We start from the raw sequence: 20938 nt of genomic DNA, 5'->3' as shown, positions 1-20938 counted from the left end.
GGAATGCTCATACAGCCCTTTCCCTTGTCCTGCATATTGCACCTGGGGTTGCAGATGCCAGCATGCTACAGCTCAGCTGTGCACTGAGATGGAAGGAAGGGACAATTTATCCTTCCTTGTTGCTAGTTATGCAAGTTGTAGGATTGGTGACCTGACACTAATAGGACTGCCAGTGGGAGTACCTCCTGGCATCCACAGCCATGAGCGTGTATGGTAACAGCTCATCACCCTGACAGTACTCAGTGCTAGCAGATAGCCTGCTGACCACCAAGGAATATACCTAGCAACATGTCATCTCCTGCATAGGAAAATCCCTAGTACAACTTCCTTGTAAAAACCCCTCTTCCCTTCCCACACAGCAAATGAAGGCTGTGACTGCTGGTTCCTGCTACTTTCATTAATATGTAAGGATACTGTCAAAATGATGGCTGAAACCTGTCCTATGCTCCTTCTGTATCAAGACAGCTCTGGCTGACACCTGTACACAAATGGTGCCTCGAGCTGTTCAGAGTTGCTGGAAACCAAAGGCCAGCACCATGCTCAGACATGGGTTTCTGCACATCCTATTCTGGTCAGGCTGGGCCCAAGGGAAAGGGCTGCTGTGTTCCAGTGTCCTGGCATGGGGCAGAAAATGTTCCTCACCAGAAGGGCTCTTTGAGGGAGAAGTGATTCCCACATCAGTAGCCCAACAATACAGAGACCACCTGCAGGTCTCAGGAGAAAGGTCACTGGCTATTTGCTGCAACTGAAATACTTTCAAGCTTCACTTAAGCTCAGTCAGTAGCCACCAGGTAGCAATGTCAGCCTGTCAGTCCCCTGTATCTTTAATTAGACAAATAGGCAAAAGCATTAAAACTGCTAGAGGGACAGAGAATTGACAGTCTTTGGCTGACATAACCACATGGCTGCACCTCACAAGGCTGGGAGTGCATCCTAGAACATTGTTGTGTCCTCAGCCTGGTCCTGAGTTAAATGGGACATTGCTGGTTTTGTATTCTACCTGGCCCAGATAGCTATCCCAGACAGCACCATGTGAGAGCCTGGGCAATATCTTGCTTCTATGATGAGTTGGTACCTAGCTCAGGTGCCTATTTGGAATAGAGCTTCAGGCTGCCTTCACCTTCCTCCAAGTCCTGGCAACCCACAGCAGGGAAGTCCACACTGACAGAGGCATGAACAAAAGAGCAGTTGCTTATCCTTCCATAGGAGCTGTTCTTCCAGATTTTGTTGAAGCCTGGGATTCAGTGACCTGACCTATTTCTGCTGTGGGGATGTGGGTTGTGCCTGGGGGCCTGGCTGCCCCAGATCCAGTGCTGCTTTGCTCAGCAGCACAGCAGGGCCCTCTGCACGTGTGGGGTCCTGGAGGGGTGTCACTCTGCAGTGACGTGTCTCGAGTCTTTCTCAGCTGACAAAGGTAGATGTATGGCAAGGATGTATGTTGAATATAACCTCTTTTAACAGCTGTCAGTTCCTTCAGGATCAGAGGAAGGCAGAGCTTTGAGGTCAATCACTAAGAAAACCGAATTGCTCATGTGTTGTCTCAGCCTTCACCTGATGAATAGCAGGCAGCAGCAAGGCAGGGACAGAGACTCTGATGAGGCACCAGTCAGAATTTTAATTCCAGTCAGATTTTTTAAAACCAGTCAGATTTACATTGTAAATCACAATGTAAAATGTAAGTCACAAATGCGCTCTGTCCACTTTCTCCCCCGGAAGGTTTATGTAAAGTTCATTGTATTTTTGAAAGCTGCAAGTGATTAAAAATGTAAGTTGATTTTCAGTAGAAAGTTTATTTTCTAATAAATAAGTTCTTGCCCTTCTGTCTATTAGGAGAAATACATTACCTTTTGAAATCAGTATTTTAAAATTAACTCTGTCCTTCTTGCTCACTTTTGCATCCCCTTTCAAACTCTTTTCTGTATGAGATGAGATTGAGTATTTTCAACTGAAATTGCACATTCCCAATTCCTTTTTTCATCCTTCTCCAGGGCATAAATATTCACTTAGCTAAGAAGATGATTGAAGACAGGAGTAGAGATTATATGAATGCACGACGTGTAGCAAAGGTACAACTTTCTTTTGTTCTGTTTAGTTCTACAAACTGGCATTAAACTTGGCTCTTATTTTCAAATAAAAGTGTGTGTTAGACTAGTAAGGCTGGTATGCTAAAATGCTTGCATCAGTTTTATAGAATCATAGAATGGTTTGGGTTAGAAGGAACCTTTTAAAAGTCATCTAGTCCAACCCCTGCAGTGAGCAGGGACATCTTCACCTAGATCAAGTTGCTCAGAGCTCTGTCCAACCTGACCCTGAATGTTTCCAGGGATGGGGCTTGTAACACCTCTCTGGGCAACATGTTCCAGTGTTTCACTACGCTCATTGTAAAACATTTCTTCCTTTTATCTAGTCTGAATCTACCTGCTAGTTCAAAACAATCATCCCTTGTCCTATTGCAACAGGCCCTGCTAAAAAGTTTGTACCCATCTTTCTTACAAGCTTCATATAAGTACTGGAAGGCCACTATAAGGTCTTCCTGGAGCCCTCTCTTCTCCAGGCTAAATAACCCCAACTCTCTCAGCCTATATACAGAGCATAAATGTTAGGTTAGAACAAATAACCTAAAATAAGTGTTTGATGTGTTTAAATCTGCTGTTCAACACATTGCTTCTGTTTCAGGAATATGAGACAGTGATGAAAGGTCTGGACCGCAACGCTCCCTCTGTCCCCCCACAAAACACCCCACAGGAGGCTCAGCAGGTGGACATGTGGAAGAAATACATCCAGTGGGAAAAGAGCAATCCTCTGCGTACAGAGGATCAAACTCTCATAACAAAAAGAGGTGATTAGATATTGAGCTAGAACATGTAGAATTGTATTTCTTCGCTTCATTAATGACCACCGACATAAGTAATAATGCGGTTTAGTGCTCAGGGGTCATGCTGGAGCAAAAGTTGATCATGTTTAGTGAGTTGTGTGGGTGTTTTTTTTAAACTGCTCCTTAGCTTTTGCTCAAGCTAAGCTGAAAGCAATGTGTGGATTTTGGGAGACAGTGCTATAGTTGTGTGTCACTGAACTTTTATTGGAGGGCAGGAAGTGGATCACAGCCTGATTTTGTGCCTGATGTTCTTCTTCCCCTATGGAAGAGGCAGCTTTTAGATGCTGGTAGGGTTCATAAGGTTCCCAGCAATATAAAAGAACTGGAGTTGTGATCGTTGTATTCAAAGCCCATTAGTGTTAATATTGGCTGGTTTTTGTATTTCATACTTCATTGTTTAAGATGGTACCATTTCTGTGATAAAATACAAGTATTTCTTCCATTTTTCCCCCCAGTTATGTTTGCCTACGAGCAGTGCCTGTTGGTTCTGGGACATCACCCAGATATCTGGTATGAAGCTGCACAGTACCTCGAGCAGTCTAGTAAGCTGCTAGCAGAAAAAGGGGTAAGCACCCTTCCATTGGTTTTCTTTCCCATTTCATTGCTTTGACATGGTGTACTGTTAATTTTTCCTCAAATAGTTAAGAACCAAGGAGGGGGGGATGAAAAATATTTAGCATTATAAGTTGTGTCATATTCAGAATTTTTTAAATTGGGCTATTTAAATAATAGCCCAACATATTCGGGCAACATATTTTATTAAGAAATAAACATAATTGCATTTGAGATGAAAGTTATGAAAAACTATTTCAGTGTTGGCCATTTTTAGGATGAGGGTCTTTTTTTTTAACCTGACTTTGTGATTCCTTAAGTACTGGGGAGATTGTTTTCTCTTTGTTGGAGCCTTGCATGGAAGTTCACTGAGACTTTTCACACACAGAAGATATTCCATAGATTGGCCTTCGTTGTCACAGATGTTGAACTATTATCATACTTATTTTATAACAGGACATGAACAATGCTAAACTTTTCAGTGATGAGGCTGCTAATATTTATGAAAGAGCGATCAGCACTTTATTAAAGAAGAATATGCTTCTTTATTTTGCATATGCAGATTATGAAGAGGTGAGCAAAACCAGTGATGTACTGTTAAAACCCAAAGACATCTCCCATCAATAATGTAATTTATCTGAAACATACCCAATATACAGAAATCTATACAATTAATTTACTTCTTCTAGCCTTAACTTCATGTAGTGTTTCTGAGACGGAGCTGACAAAATGGAGAGGAAAAGCCCATAGCATGATTTTCAAAATTCTTGAAAATCTACTGTCTTTCCACTTAAATATTGACTATATTTTTCAAATTACTATGAAATTGAAAAGCTGATAGTTTTATGTTTACCAGAGCATTAGCTTTCTCATTTTTAAAATGGGGATAAAGAAAACCTTTCTTTTATAAATCCTGGGGGTTTGTGTTTGCCTGGCTGCGAGAGAAGATGGGGAGGCACCTGTGCTGCAGATTGCTTGAGGAATCTCTTTCTCCAGGCTACCACCAGATTGCACAGCCTCCGTAATGAGTAGTGTCCCAACAGTAGCTGGGTTCACATATGAACCATCACAGATGAAGGCTGTTTCCCACTGATGGGATAAGGACTTTGGAATCCTCTGTAGGGTGTATTTCACCCACTTACCATAACTCAGAAGAATCTTTGTGGGAAGATCTTGAGGACAACAGCAAAAAAACCCCTTTTCATGCTGAAAAGAAAAGCTTTCCTTGGGTTTCAGTGCAGCCTCTTCTATCCTGAGTGTTCTGGTGATTCAGATTGTTTAAGGTTGCACACTGCAACTTGGCAGAGCTGCAGCTGGCAGGGAACAGAATGGATTTCTTGAAATGTCTGGGTTGGAGGGCGAAGAAGGTGGTTTTCCTAGCTCTGCACATTAACTTTAGACAGAGGTGGAGACTCTTCCTATCTCAGACACCTACAGTGGCAGTTTTACTGCAGCATTGCTAAATTAGAAAAAGACTTCACAGACTCTTGAAAGCCTGTATGTAAGCACTGGTGAGAAATGAATGTGGGAAATAAAGAAATAACTGCATAAGACAAAACACGCATCTGAGTAAGGGGACTGACATGCGTAGCGTTCAACTGGGGGGAACGGGAAACAGGAAAAAATAGTTTTTTCTTCAGATTGATTTTTGCATTCTCACAGGTGATTTGTAACAGTATTACCAAGCTGTTTGTATTTCCTATTTATTTACTCAGAGTCGAATGAAGTACGAGAAAGTACACAGCATATATAACCGACTCCTGGCTATTGAAGACATTGATCCCACTCTGGTAAGATGATACTTACTATTGAGTTTTTCCTCATTTGCACTGGTAGTCATCCGAGTACACTTAAAGAATGGGGAAATACTTGCAGGAGTACCTTGCATCACAAGGATGATTGAGCAGGTGGAGTACTGAGATGAGAGAATTAGATTAACATTTCAGCAAGATTGATAATTATAGCCTTTAATCCACTTGGCTACACAAAGCCATGTGCACTCTTCTCCTGTCTCTTGTGGAGAATCTCTTAAAACAGGCAATGAAGATATAAGTTATTCAAGACTTCATGACACAGCTCACAAGAGTTGGTGCGTGTTTTGTTGGCCCAACTAAAATATTACTCTGCCTCCCCTGAACTGATTAAAAGCACGTTGCTTTTGCCCATTGTTCTCCCTACACAGAAATACACTGTGCTGTGTACGTGTAGTTTGCAATGCACCATCTAAGTATCTGAGAGTATTGCTGCACATCTGCTTAAGTTATATGGTAAACCACATTGTCTGTGGTGGTAGCTGTGTGTGAGGGGGTAACCTGCCCTCAAAAAGTTTAGTTTATAGGTAAACATAACAAAGCATAGGAGGAAAAAGACAGTCTGAGGTTTAAAATTAAATAGGTGAGTGTCAGAGGAAAGCTATCAATTTACTGACATGTTCTATTAATTAAAGACAGATCACAATGCTTCTCAAATGTGTGTTTTCTAAGAAAGCACATACCAGTTCCTCCTATGTGAGGAATGCTTTTATTTGTTGTCTCATTCAGAGTGGAGAAAAGTTAAATCCCAAAGAAATGCAAATCACAACTCAGCCACTGAAATAAGTAGCACATTCATTATTTCCTTGATCAGGTAAAATATTTGCAGAGAGGATGATTTGTATCTTGGATTGTATAATGTACAGTAAAATGCTTGATCAGACCTTTTGACTGTTATTTAGCTTTATGGATGTCTTTATTGGAAAGTTACCATTTTTACAATAAGCCTCTAGTTCTCTGGAGGCACCATCTTATGTGTATTACATTAATCTACTTACCTCCCTTTCCTTGAAGAAACTGGTGTATTAACTGTTGTCATTTCAGGGAATCAGTCTTAGGTATATTCCAATTTAAAAAAAGTCTGTCAAAAGGTTCGCCTGAGTATTGATAGCAAAGCAACATAGAGGCACAACACACTCTTGTTCCTGTTGTGACTTATTAGCTGTATTTTGTGAGAAGACATTCTTTCAGATACAGTCATAACATGCATTATATCCTAGTATTCTTTGTTGGCACTGATACCAAATAAATATTACTACTCACCTTAGGTTTATATCCAGTATATGAAATTTGCAAGGCGAGCAGAAGGCATAAAATCTGGAAGAATGATATTTAAGAAAGCAAGAGAGGATACCCGGACCCGCCACCACGTCTACGTGACAGCAGCTTTAATGGAGTATTATTGTAGTAAGGTAATCACAGATGCTCTCTTTGATGTTGGTGTCAAGAGGGTGTGTAGCTCACATCATGCTAATAACATTTTTAATGTTGTTTATGTTTGCAGGATAAATCTGTGGCCTTTAAGATTTTTGAGCTAGGGCTGAAAAAATACGGGGACATTCCTGAATATGTCCTGGCATATATTGACTACCTTTCTCACCTGAATGGTAAGCCTTAGGCCTTGAGAGGCCTCATGAAGCACTAATGGGCCTCCCCTGTGAGTTTAGGTGCAGGCCAAATTGCATTTTGCTGTTAATTCATCTTAAAAAGCAATGAAAGCTCTTCATCAAACTCCACAATTCATTTGGAAAAAAAACCCTGCTGTTTTGTCCTTACTGAAAAGCCTTGACATTAGATTTTGATTCTAGTAAATAGAGGAGAGTGAACTTTCCAAATGGCAACTTGCTTGCACTGCAGCAGTTTTACAGCATCTGTGGTGCACAGTTGGAAGAACACTGAGACATCTAAATCCCCTGGAAAAAGATCTATAGGAGGCTGAAATCAGCACGAGAGGAGTGATGGGTTAGTTGGTCCCAACTAGGATTAATTTAATCTAGTTGTCCCCAAATAGATGAGATGAGCAAGGTATAAAGCAGTATTGTAAATATTGGTCCTGGTTGGAAGTTGCTGTTGAGCTGGTTTGCAGTGCAATAGGCAGGGCAGACAGAGCCCTGCCTATGCTGGCAGGGGGCTGGAGAGCCCCAGGCAGGAAGTAGTGCTGGCAGCAGGTCTCTCTAGGAACTCTGATGCTGGGGTCAGTAGGGATGGTACCAGAACCCCAAGCTGCTGTGGGGAGCAGGGGCTGATGGAAACCTTTGTGTGGAGCTGTCCTGGTCCATGTTTCATGGGGAATTACAAAAAAGGGAGAAGTAGTTCATTTCATACTCCAGTCCTGTCTGCCAGACACCCACTAGATTTTCAGATTTCTTCAGGTATTTCTTCAAGTACTCAGTACTTTAGCTCAGCATTTGCATCATAACACCTGAGAAGTGTCACACAGTCTGGGTTTCATTACCAGTTGCTAGCTCAGTTTTGTGAGCCAGGCTCAATGTTGCTGGTGTGAGCAGTGGCTGCAGGATCTTCTGCCACTCCCAGTGCATTCTGTAGGCACCAAACACAGGAATCTTTCCTGTCAGACTGCAGTGCCTTGGGTTTTTTTCAGGCTTTGAAAGTTTGAACAGATTTGGAGCAGATTTTTTCTCCTGTGAGCTGCAAACAGGTTTTTTTTCAAGTCAATGTATATTGAATCTTGCAAGAAATCATTTTGGGTCTACATGAATATTTGCAATGCCTTTCCATAGATTGCCACCAGAAAAGAAGTGATCTTAAAACTTGCCAGTGTGTTTCTCTGTCTTAGCAGACTTTAGTGAAAAACAATAAAACTGATCACTGAACCTGTGATATGGTGAAATGTACAGCAAGAGTGACAGGGAGAATCTGGCAGTTTTAAGAGCAAAACCATCAACCACTCTGTTTCCCCAGCTGGCAAGGTACAAAGGCTGACTGCTAACTGGGAACCAGGTCCAATAATTTTGGGAGGGCTTGTGAGGACTATCCAAGTATATTAATATTGTCCTAATTTAAAAGGGAAGTAATTAATTGTAAGGCTAATTTAAAAATTTCTGAGATGTGCCCCTGTGATAATTAAAGAAAACAGAGATCCTGAAGAGATGCCAAGAAATAGTTGTGCTGTTGTAAAAGAACCTGTATTATGAAAGGTTTGTTGCTATTAACAAAAATAGACTTTCAAATAACAAACTCACAGTAGAATTTATCATTGGTAAAGTTTTATGTAGACATTCAGATTTTTTTTTCTACTTACTGAAATTCAAATCCAGGTATGGGAATGTCAGGCTTATATTCAATATACACATTTCTTTGAATAGATATGACTTTAAATTGTCTTTAATATATTATACTCAGTGTGATTTTTCTTTTTTCTTTCTATTTTTAAAGAGGACAATAATACAAGAGTTTTGTTTGAACGTGTTTTAACTTCAGGGAGCCTTCCACCTGAGAAATCTGGGTATGTCTGCAAAAGCAGTTTCACTACACTTAAAAAGATACACAACCCCTCTCAACTGCAAACATCCCAAAGAAATTAGAAAACTGAACAGCAGGACAAACTGAGGTAGAGATGCTCCTTCCCCTTCAGGCTAAAACAGAGCAACTGTGACAGATACCTGAGTCCCTATCCCACCTGCACTGAAATTCATTGATTTATTGAGTTTACAACCTCATTTATGCAGGATTGTTGAGGATAGGGGAAAAGTCCCCCTGCCCAGTAAAGGCTGTGGTTTGAGCAGGTGGGGTGGCTGGGGACAGGTCTCACTGACTGGATCCATGCTTTAGGTAAACAGGGAGGGGGAGCTGAGAGCATCTTTCAGGAGCATTATGTTAGAGAAGGTGAGTCAGGAATTTATTGAGGAGAGAAAGCTGAACATCTCCCAGCCAACTGAAAATCAAATAGGGAAAAAAGCAGTCAGTTATCCTTTTTACACATTTAGAGCAGATCCATCAAAATAATTCCTGCTAGAGGTCTGAATTCAGCATATTACATGCAATAGCTCCCTGGAAGGAGAAAAATGTCACTTACCTGTCTTTAAGCAAGTCCTTTCTCAGTTGCCTGCAATGTCTGTGCACCGAGACATGATGGCTTTGGGGGATGTGTACCTCTGGAGTTGTTCTAGCAGCTCTGAGCATATGACTGGAGCTTAAACACTCTTAAACTTGCAAACTCCTCTGACACCAGCTGACAAACAAATGCTTCTCAGGAAACACAAAGCAAACTTGCAGCCCCTTTAGCAGCCTATGGGGTGCTGGATCAGGCATTACCAAGCAAGGAGTGACAGTCCACAGCTGTTCCTATCATCCCCAAATATTGCTTGGCACTGATGCAGCAAAACCAAAATACTCTCATGATCCAGAATATCCCTGAAATTACCAGGCAACAAGGCCTAATGAGGAAATCTGAGGAGAAGTACAAACTCCTTAGCCTGACAAGACAAGCTCATATGGGTGGTGGTCAAAATGTGCATACTGCATTATCATGATGCCACCGCAGGTACCTGTTTTTGGTACCGGGGACTGTAATTCCCATGGTACCAGGCCCTGGGCACATGCAGAACATCAACTTGCAAGAACATGAGCCCCTTCTCTCTTGTATCAGATGTTGCATTACACTCCATAACCTCACTGCTCTAGTTCGTGGACCGCAAGCATCCATCTCCCAATTATCTTAATAAACAGCCTGGGCACATTTCTGACTCACTTAAGATAATGATGACCTGGCCATGATTAGCTTATGCAGACATCCTGGCAGTTTACCAGGCCTAATGCAACTCTGGTCTGGCTCTTCTTACTTCTGACAAAAGAGGCTGACCTCCAGCAGTCACTGTGCTGTCATCAGTGGATGAAGACCCACTTAGACATCAGACACAGGCTGCTTCCAAAATTCAGGCCAGAGCCATGAAGGCTACTTGGTCTGAAAACAAACCCTTACCTACTCCAAAAGCCTGAGGAACAGCAGTTTGCATTGCCTAAAACAGACCTGGTGTGGCGTTACCAGTCCCAAGAAATGAAGTATAAACATAAGGGATAAGGAGAACCCCAAATTGGTTAATGAAGAGCATCTCTGCATATTACTTTTCTGGCTGCCTGTCTGAAACACTCATCACCCAACTTGAGAGCAAAGCAGCACAAGTCAACCAGTCACACAACATGAATACATGAAGCAAACCCTCAGCAGAAAAGACCTGGATTAACCATGAACCACCACATTTTCTTTACTAATTTTTATTTCTCTGAAAACAATGTTTACCAAACCCTTTGCGGTCCAGGTACTGACCATTACCCTTCTGGTAGGCCCAGGCATCAAACCTAAGAAATCAAACCTCATGCTGCTCTGCACATTCATTCTGCACTTTAATGCTGATCTTTCCTGAGAAATATTTTTATGTCTGTTTGAAAAGTGAGAAAAAACCCAAAAATGTTAAGAGCTTAATCAAAGGTGAACTCCAAAGCTAAAATGGAAGTTGAATCACCTGCAGAAATATGGTCAGATGCTGCTTTAGTTAATAGATGTTTTCCACAGAGAAATGAGCAGTAACTACCTGGATTTTGGGCAGTGTAAAAGTCTGAAGTGCTGCCTGCTGTGTTGCAGGGTGTTGCTCTTGCCTGCTAGAATATACCAGTTATGCAAATGAAGCAAACCATAATGTATGTAAAAAAGTGCTTCACATACCAGGATCAGAGTGAAATTCTGTGTAGTGGGATGAGTAAAATCTATTTGTGCATCATACATTGATGATAAAATCTTACTTCAAATGTTGGTTACTCACCCCAGTAATCCTTTCCTTTTCATAACAGTCCTTTACAATCCACTAGCTTTAAAACTTTTACTGAAGTGTATAAGGAAGGTAATGCATGTTACAGATGCTTCTAAAGTAAATAATAGAAATGGTCACATGCTCCTAGATTACCTCTTTTGAATTGCTTCTCTGGTGTCTTTTTAATTGGGTCATGATCAGCAATTCTTTCTCCTTCAGCAAAGCTCTATTTTTCTGTTCTTCTCTAGGGAAATCTGGGCTCGGTTTTTAGCTTTTGAAAGCAACATTGGTGACCTGGCTAGCATCCTGAAAGTTGAGAAGAGGAGGTTTACGGCATTCAAGGAAGAATATGAGGGTAAAGAAACAGCTCTGCTGGTAGACAGGTACAAGTTCATGGATCTGTACCCTTGCTCTACTAGCGAGCTGAAGGCCCTTGGGTATAAGGTAAGTGGATAAGAATACTTGATGTTACTGTTATTCATTTCCATCCTATCAAAGTGAAGCAACTCCTTGTTTAGGACTTGCCTCTGCTTCAGACTTAAACCTGAGCTCCTTCAAAAACTAAAATTCCTGTGGAAGTTTGTAGAATCAGGTTCATCTGTATGAAAGTTCACTGGCTGCCCTTCAGCTCCAGTTGGCAAAATTCTGCTCACTTCATTGAGAACCATGGCAAAGCAAACTCACTGCAGTCCCAAGGGCTGCTGCAAGTGGCTAGGGAAAATTACCTCCAGAGATCAGTAGCTGCTTTTTTTACCCAATTGTTTATTGTGGCTAAAGTAGTTTGGTGCTGCTATTTGTAATTTAAGGTCTGGGTCAGACACCTGTGTCTGGTGGTCCCCCACCTCACTCCTGACCACATGTACTGCAACTGCTATTTTAGCCATGTGGAAATAGTGCCTCAGCTTCCAGTTATTTCTTACACAGAAAAGTCATTTTTGAAAAATAGAGAAGTCACCCAAGATAGAGAAGCAGCTGAACTGTTGGTCTTCACATATTTGTAAAATAATCTGATAGGTGTAAATATGAGTCACATTGAGACACTGAATCCTTGTAACTCGATTGGGACAAAGTTATTTTGAAATGAGTTGCTTAGGAGAGAGTACAGCTTGATAAATGCCTGCGAGGCCCCATGTGCCTGGGCTGATCCAGCCCTTGGGCTGGTTTCTGTTGCTTGTAACACGCCCAGACATAATCCTGCTTGAACTGATGCTTTGCATGCCTGCTGATTGCCTCACGCTTGATTTCTTTTCCAGCTAAAGCAATCTAGGAAATGAAAGGAGGGAGAAGTGATAGTTGTGAAAGCCTAGTGGTCTGCACCTGTTCACCTCAATCTCTTTAACCTAAAAAACAAGCCACTCAAAAATGACAAATACAGTCCCACTCAGTAACAAAAACAGGTGTTTCCACTTGCAGCTGGGATGGTGCAAGTTTTGCCCAGATGGTCTTCTAAGAGGGCATCTGAAATTATAACTATGACAAAGTGAGAATAAGGGACTAGGGGAGTATTTTGTTCTGTAATTTAAACAAGCAGTGTGATCCTGCCAAGTTCAGTGCTCTCTCATTGGCTTCCACAGGACGTCTCCCGTGCCAAGCTGGCAGCTATAATTCCAGACCCTGTGGTTGCACCTTCCATCGTGCCTGTTCTGAAGGATGAAGTAGACAGAAAACCTGAATATCCCAAACCAGACACTCAACAAATGATTCCATTTCAGCCAAGACACTTAGCACGTAAGTCAGATGTTCAGTTGGAAGTGGTTAGATTTGACCTGGCAGCAAGTTGTTAACCTGTGTTTAGCAAACCTAATCACAGAGACTTTACTAGTCTTCCGTCATCTAAACACGTACTTACGTTGTAGGCTGCTATTTACTTGGATTGCTAGAGGCAGATACATATTTTACTTAATATTAACATGACATGAAAATAAGTAACAAGTAGTTGAGGGGTCTGGTGAATGGTAATTAGCTGTTACACACACTGCTCGTAGACTTCAGTAATTAGTAGAGGCCAAAGTGACAGGGTAGTAATTATTTGCATCAAATAATAATGCCGTCAAAGCAATTACAGTCTAGCTGTCTTGTACTGGCTTCATACAGTTTTTCTTCCCACAGCTCCAGGTTTACATCCTGTCCCAGGCGGTGTATTTCCTGTTCCACCAGCAGCTGTAGTTCTCATGAAGCTCCTGCCACCTCCTGTTTGTTTTCAGGTTAGTTTTAATGAAGTTTGAGAACTTCAAAAAGTTGAAGAGATTTTGTTTTGGCAGAACCACAGTATGTATCACTCTACTGAAAATAACCTTCTGAACTTTGTTTTTGGTAACAAATCAGGGTCCCTTTGTTCAAGTGGATGAGCTCATGGAGATATTTAGAAGATGCAAACTGCCAGACAGTAAGTTCTTGTTCACTCTGGAGTCTGTGATAGTGCTGCGTATGACTGTTTTACATACGGATGTTGCTGTCTAAAATCCAGACCTCATTTACAGCTGTGTCATTATTATTTAAGAGTATACTGTTGAATTTGATACACCTGCAGGTTGAAATCTACACAGAGATGGTACATTTAACTGTGGGGAGATCAACAAAAAGTCAAAATCTGAAAATCAGCAGCTACCACTTTAATAATATTTTGGGGGTAACCATGAGAAGAAAGATTTTCAGAATATCCTTAGAAGAAGCATATTTCTAGCAGCCCTGTAACTGTAACATTACCTTACAGATTTGCTGTATGGTGAATTCACTGGCAGGCATAACTCTGCATACCCATTGCTGCAGTGCTTGACAGCAATTTCAGAACAGTCTTTTGTGAGCTACTACAGAGAAGGCAGAGATCTGAAGTATAAAACCAGGACATTTCCATACCCCAGGCTTCATGTCAGCTATGGCAGATGATAACATGCTACTTTTCACCCTCTCTGTTAAAGGAGGAAATGATCAAAGAGAAAGCAAGCCAGGATTTAATTTCTTTTAGAGTGAAAATAAAATATCTGTTTAAATTATACATGGTATTTTTTAAGCTTTCTCTGTTGATAAGCAGAAAGTGACTTGCTATGCATACTTGCTAATGAGTCATGAACTAGCTGTACTGTTTCCCCAACAGGCTTTCCTGTTCTATTAAGCTTGCAAATGACCTCAGTGCCTGTGCAAAAGGAGGTCTGCAGCTGAGGCAGCAGCCTGCCCTGGATAATGAGTGTTTGCCATAGCTGGGACTTCTAGACAGCCCAGACTTAATTCCTGACATTTGTACAACAGGGTAGGAAAACATCTCATGTTCCAGAAATCTCCACAACTTTTCCATCTTGGTGTCCCTGTTTGCATGCTGATTTCTAGTCAGTTTCAAAAACTAACTGAAGCTTTTTCTCTTTCTCAAGCTGTGGATGAAGCTGTACGAATAATTACTGGAGGCCTACCTGAAATAGCTGTGGAAGGCAATGGACCTGTGGAAAATAATGCAATGCTCAACAAGGCTGTGAAGAGACCACACGAAGATTCTGATGACGACGAGGAGAAAGGATCTGTGGTTCCCCCTGTACATGACATTTACAGAGCACGACAGCAGAAGAGGATCCGGTGAAACAAGTTCCCAGCTCTGCTGTGACAGACAAAGACTTGCATTGAGTCCGTCAGTCTTTTAAAAGTCAAGCATTTAAAAGGGACAGCTGCAAGCAAAAAAAACAATCTTGAAAATGGTTTTGTTACTGTGGTGCCTCTTCTCCCATATGGTTCTTGACCTGAAAACAGCCAGAACAACCTTAGAATGTGCTCTGAACAAAACTCGGTTTTCAAAACCAAAAGTGCAAAATGTCAAAGCTGCATTTTGTTCTTCAAGGGTGTTCACATCTACCACTCAAAATCTTGTGGGTTTTCAACAGTTTTATTTTAAAAACTGGATGGCTTATACTTGTGAAGCATTTTTAATTCACATTTTCTGGAAAACAGTTGTTCTCAGTTTGTTCATGTAGTGTCCTGCCTTATTGTTTGTTTTTATTTATGGCAGAATGTATGGAATCTGTTTTGTAGTTGAAAATGGAAAAAAAACATTCCTTTAAAATAAAAGGATATCCATAACATCATGCCTCATTCTGGTTTTATTCAAACACAACAAGTTACTTCTTAAATATAACTCAGCCACTTCAAAAGCAATGTTAATAAGACCATCACAGGAAATTGATCAGAGCATACATATTAGAATTAGCTTTTTTTTTTTTTTTTTCCATTTTTCTAGAGGATACAGGATACTTTTGCTTTTAATTCCATGACTGTTGAAAGAAGACAGCATTGTTAAGACAAACTCAGTACATGTTTCTGCTGTGCACTGCCCAGGAGTACCAGCTAACACAGTCTGTTCCTGGATAACTGCATTGGTCTTCACTTAATGTACAAAGCTACATGGTAATATACTAGCTACACAGTTTAACCTGTTATTTTTCAAACAAGCCAACAAAAAACACCATAGGAAGTTTCAAAGCAGTTTCTGTGCAGGCTTTACCCTGTGCCTGGCCGTTCAGAGCTGCACTCTGGTAAGGCCACGGGAACATTCAGCTCCTGGCCAAGCTGAACAAGGTTCCCGCCTCCCGCGCTGGGGGTGCTGCAGGGCCCTGCTCCCCCCACCAGCCTGGCAGGTTCCTACAACCACACGAGTGCCCACAAGGAGGTAGGGTCTGGCCTTACCAAGCCCAGAATTGCATTTTTGCCACTTCATCGAATCTCCCTGTTTCTACAGAGGATATAGAGAAACATTTTGTCACCCACTATCATTAAAAAAAAAACAAACACCAAACCTTTTTAGATGGCTACTGTGGAAAGGGCTACCCCACCCCAGGGGGGCTGAGGCTGGAGCCAGAGGTGGGGACTGCACTGACCTCTACAGGAAGCCTGAGGATCCATGCAGGTACTACTGGCAGCACCATCCACCCGCAGATGTCAGGCTAAGCAGGAATTGGCCATCATGGACATCTGCATCCAGAAATCCAGACCTTGGAGCAGCCATCTTCTAGGCAAGTACAATTTTTTTTATTGATAACACAGTCCCAGTCATTCTGGCATCAGTCACTTACTTTTCAAAGCCTTTTCCAAGCACATTGGTTCACCACAGGGCTGTTCCTCCCCACAGCTTTGAAATCACCCCCTACAGCATCTACATTTCTGTAGTTTGCATAATTCACAGGGCCCTTTAAAGGCAGCTTCTAGGCAATACTGAATTATAAAATAACAGCAGCCATTTATAGCTTTTGCAACTCTCCTTTAACAAAGATGAAAACAGCTTCATCCTGTTGTTTTGGGTTTTTTTACATCTCTAGCAAGAATGCTTCTGCTAGTGCTCTCATGAAGAAGACTACTGAATACATTTTTTGGAGCTGCAGAGCTATAGGCTGTATTTGGAAGTGGATCCTAATAACAAAGTACAGTAAGCAGCAATCTTGAAGACCTCTGTAGTATCCTTTGCTGAGTCAAACAATGAAAGAGACCACACCAAAAACCTACTCAGAACTTTTTTTTTTTCTGGCTAATCAACCTACTCATTTTTTATTTATCAAAGAAGGAGTCAAAGACAGACACTCATTTTCCTATCTGGGTACATTTAGCCAAGAGAAAATTCACTTGTCTGAGCTGGGGATCACTTACAGGGCTTTGGTGTGTGTTAGTTTTCCTTGGGGAAGGGGATTTCTAATGCATGAGAGATTTGTTTTGTATTTGCATAGGCTAATATGCAATAAAAGGTCTGACTTACCCACCTTTCTCCAAACTCAAAAGTTAGTGCAGTTACGTCCACACTGACATTTAAAGGAAAACTGGAAGGGGGAGCATCAACACTGATTCATAATCAAGTGCTTCCTTCTTAGTTCTATAATTTTGGTTGACTAGTTGATTAATACAATGAAACTGGATGTTAGCAATAAAAGGGCCTGTTTATTTATTTTATATAACTTGTTGAGTTTGTTGGTTTTTTTTAAAGAAAACAATACATTCTATTTTGGATAGTCCAGTACTTGGAGACACTAACTATGAACTTTGCTTTCATCAAATCATCAAATTTTGATGACTGTAACACAGCGTTGTGCTCAACTAGAGGAAAATGTCAAATGTACTGACCTCCTAGCTGAGTTTGAAATGGCAAAAAGCCTTCAAGATATTGAGCTCTTCTGTACAACATCTATCAAACCAAATTCAAGACCTACAAATATTTTAAGTTTCAAGAACACCTCTACGAAGTGAAAAAAAAAATCTAAGGAAAATATTCCCTGTGTATTCAAACTGACATGAAATCACTCAATTCTTGCAGTACATTGAAATCACTTACACTTCCAATAGTGCTCTGCACCTCCTGGATATTTCTGAAGACATGATTGAATATGCAACCATCTCCAGTTGTAGTTTTAAAAAAAAACAAGTAAAATTTTCAGTCTGAAGGTTCACACACTTTAAATCCACCTTCCGAAAAATGACAAAGATTTACTTCAAAATCAGTACTTCACGTAAAAAGGAGTCAACTACTAGCCAAAAAAAAGAAAAGGTAAGAAATGCTATTTTTATCAAAACGTTTTAGCTCTGCCCTTCTGAAGTCTTTACAAGAGATAAATACAGCTACAATCTATAAGATTGCCACCTTTGTAAGTACTGCACATAGCAGAGGACAGTTACCCAATAACCAGAAAATTTGCTACAAAAATATATTATGTGTTTTGTAAGATCTGCAGGAAAACAGCAAAAAAATGCTATTAGAAATGCAGTAAAATGCAGAAAAAACTAGTAGCCTACCATGCTAACCATAATGTTACAATAAAGTGCTGTTTGGCTTTGTTTTTTTGCCTGTTAAAGTTTCTCTTCTCTATAATTTTAACTCACTTCCTCAGTCTTTAAAGGAAGATTTTTTTAAAGCCAAATCACCCCTTCTGGGAAGGACCATTGCTAGTCTGCTCTGGATTACTTAAACTAAATTCACGGTAAATTAGAGTAAAATTCCCTAAAATGAGCCACTTAAATACAAAGTTTGGTTCTTAAACTTGTCCTACCCAGCACCAGCTCAAAAATGTAAAAATTGCAGCCAGAAAACTACCAAGACATACCCACCTAGGTTGCATGCTCACATGAAAAATGCATCTCTCTTTCATCATTTACTTCAGAACCCCGTTTGCATTTCATGTATTTTCTTCAGCCATCACTAGTGAATTAAAAGGAACCAGTATTTACACTGAAAGCTGTTTTCCTAGACAAATATTGGTGCAATTTTAAAAATTAGCTGACAATACCATACCGGGAGGATACAAACTGGTTTTATGATTCTTCTGACTTCCCTACAAGTTGGGATTCTTCCTTAGTCAGTATTTTGCCAAGGATTGCATCATAGTATGGGCTGAAGACCATTTTGTTGTAGTTGACAAGACGAACATACTTGACAGCAATCTCTTCCAGCTCTCTTTGAATAGGGCCTAATCCTCCAGGAACAGCAGGTAGTGGTTTCTGGTGACTAGAGGCAAGATAATTCTCCAGAAACTTTTGAATTCGAGAATCTGGAAAAATTGGACCAAGGGTTTTGGTTTGTTTTCAAAAGAGACACTCAATGAGTAACAGGTTCATCTCATGTAAAATACAGAAAGCCTGAACACAGCAAACAAGTATTTGAAACAGATGAAACGAGAAGCCATGCATGACAAGGCCACCAAGATTTGCACAAAGACAGAGGAGTGGTCACTTGAGAACAGCAGGTTGGTCAAAACATACCTATTAGCTTGCATATGGTGTTATCTGGATGGGCCACTGCCTGGATTTGTCCCTTAAGGACAGTCTCTCTCTCAGCTGAGAATGGTGTAAAGCCATGCTGGGAAAGGCAGCTGTTAACTTCAGCACACACCTTTTCACCGATGGTAGCCAAAGATTCCTTCAGGTTAAAGGACCTAGGGAATGTGAAGTAGAGCATTACTTCAGTATTTTAGTTGTTCACCTTTTCCCCACCTTTTAAAATAAAGTATCCAATTATAGTTGCTTTATTTGTCAAATATAATGGAAGAAGCACCATCCAGAAAAAGCCCAAACTATAAAGAATAATACATGTTCTGTATATGCAAAATAAAGCTGATAAATAGAACAAGGAGGTAGGACAGCATTCAAGACTTCCAGCCTGCACAACCACACTGCTGCTGTGTGAGCAGGACTATTCTATACTCACGGAAGATGCATTCCTGTCAGCAGCACCTTGACAATGGTTTTGATTTCCTCAGCAAATCCAGGCATGTCAACGAGTGCCGAGCCTGCTGCACTGAACGTGACCAGAAGGACTGTCCCAACCACCAGGAGCTGCTCCAGCTCCAGCTGTATTTCCTGGAAGCGGGTCTGGTCCATTAGCACTGTCTGCAAAGAATGAGGAAGCCGGCACAGAATAAACTCAGAAGTGGGCTGTGAAGTGACACTGTGATGCCCACCTGTTCACAGCAGTGGAGGTAAGACAAAGACACAGAGAAGACCAACACAAGTAGGCCAGTATCAGGAGCCACATGGAAATAATTAACTCCTCTTTTCCAACTAAGTAAGTTTCAGTACTGAAAAAGAAGTACCTAAGAGCTACGAGAGCTTCAATCAAGAGAGGAGTGTTTAGTATTGTACTTATTGCAAGGCCACAAATCCAAACAGCTTCTCTTACATCCTAGAAACAGAAAGGTAAAACAAGCACAGAAATCAAGGTCTCTGTTAGATACCCACTTCTGGAAAAGGCCTGTTTGCGTGATCCCACTTCAGGAGCTTCAGATAGGCCTGATTTTGTACAGCAGTGGAGCACAAGGCAGAAGCTCCACCACTAGCACCATCAGCACCACTGTGGGAAGGCAACATTTTACATCTCAGCTTTGCAAGATCATCTGCTGCTTCTTGCAACCACCTTGTGACAAGGTCTAAAGAATCTGGAAGAGCAGGGAAAAAAATGTCTTGTTAAGAAAATTCCTTTTCAAAGTTAGAGTTTTCTACCACTAATTGCTAAATACCATCAATGACTATCGCTAATACCCACAACATCAGTTATTGGCATGCATTTCATTTATTGCACTACACAGACCATCTAAAACAAAGTTAAAACCACACAGCTACAGGAAATAGGAGGTAGATGATGCTATCTAATTATGCCCTACACCATCTTGAAATGAAACCAAACTCCAGAGTACTAAATGCAGAACTGTTCTGGCAGATTTTTTCAAACCACAGTTCTAGGGCACAAGCTGTCATTTACCATAGGAATTCTAGAACTTATAAAATAATCTGATTTCTTTTCATGGTCTACAAGCAAAGGCACGCAGTTTACTGGGAGGTCAGAGGGGAAGAAAGAAAGGAACAAAGTCATACTTGGCTGTTTCTCAAGAAACTCCTGAAACTTCTTTCTTTCATACTCAGCAGACTGCTGCATTAATTTTGGCCTAATACTACTGACAGCGAAGTTTGCCATGTCCATTTTCATTAGGTCTAATACAGAGAAAATGGCTCTAAACAAACAAACAGAAAAAGTTATTCAAGGCTGCAGATGTTTAAGAGGTACTTTTTACAAGATGTATTACAGATTATCTAAGGAGAGAGCGAAAACATGCATGGGAAACATTAACAGGGTGCTTAACAATTTAAGACGAGACAGAGAGAAGCTCAAGCAAGCATGTACATGCATGTGTGTGCCTCTTCAAAGTAGGAAAGAAAACCTGATCTGGTATAAAAAAAAACACCATGGAATTAACTTTCCTAGCTCCATAGGTTATACTTCCCAGGATGTGCAACACCATGTGTTGAATGCATAAAAAGACATCTGGATTTCCAAGCTTGCACACTATCACTGTTGGCAGCCTCTAAAGCCAACCTCAGTGGGAAGTGAATGGTCAGAGCCAAGAAGAAAAAATTTTAAACAAAGTAAGAAAAAATTTAAAACAAATAAAAACACCTTAATTTCAGAGGAACCTAATTCCTGC

The 20938-nt window shown here is 40.8% G+C and overlaps 2 protein-coding genes across 2 annotated transcripts in view; one reads left to right on the top strand and one right to left on the bottom strand.

Moving 5' to 3' along the window:
* CSTF3 (cleavage stimulation factor, 3' pre-RNA, subunit 3, 77kDa) overlaps positions 1-15070 on the top strand; it is a 51597-nt gene extending 36527 nt beyond the window's left edge. The window contains exons 10-22 of the mRNA XM_010004272.1: positions 1989-2066; positions 2677-2839; positions 3331-3440; positions 3884-4000; positions 5143-5217; positions 6507-6650; positions 6743-6845; positions 8635-8704; positions 11255-11450; positions 12581-12734; positions 13116-13210; positions 13332-13392; positions 14372-15070. Of these exons, the coding sequence (XP_010002574.1) occupies positions 1989-2066; positions 2677-2839; positions 3331-3440; positions 3884-4000; positions 5143-5217; positions 6507-6650; positions 6743-6845; positions 8635-8704; positions 11255-11450; positions 12581-12734; positions 13116-13210; positions 13332-13392; positions 14372-14574 (1569 nt within the window). The 3' untranslated portion in view covers positions 14575-15070. The remainder of the gene's footprint in view (positions 1-1988; positions 2067-2676; positions 2840-3330; positions 3441-3883; positions 4001-5142; positions 5218-6506; positions 6651-6742; positions 6846-8634; positions 8705-11254; positions 11451-12580; positions 12735-13115; positions 13211-13331; positions 13393-14371) is intronic.
* Positions 15071-18275: 3205 nt separating this feature from the next.
* Positions 18276-20938, bottom strand: part of TCP11L1 (t-complex 11, testis-specific-like 1) — an 11139-nt gene continuing 8476 nt past the window's right edge. Inside the window, exons 5-9 of the mRNA XM_010004258.1 lie at positions 20331-20467; positions 19698-19894; positions 19168-19349; positions 18723-18895; positions 18276-18511 (exon numbers count right to left, since the gene is read on the bottom strand). Of these exons, the coding sequence (XP_010002560.1) occupies positions 18276-18511; positions 18723-18895; positions 19168-19349; positions 19698-19894; positions 20331-20467 (925 nt within the window). The remainder of the gene's footprint in view (positions 18512-18722; positions 18896-19167; positions 19350-19697; positions 19895-20330; positions 20468-20938) is intronic.

The sequence above is a fragment of the Chaetura pelagica genome, unplaced genomic scaffold (genome assembly GCF_000747805.2).
Source record: "Chaetura pelagica isolate M959 unplaced genomic scaffold, ChaPel_1.0 scaffold119, whole genome shotgun sequence".
NCBI lineage: Eukaryota > Metazoa > Chordata > Aves > Apodiformes > Apodidae > Chaetura > Chaetura pelagica.
The sequence above is the reverse complement of the archived record's forward strand: the minus strand, read 5'-3'. Positions and strand labels throughout refer to the sequence as shown.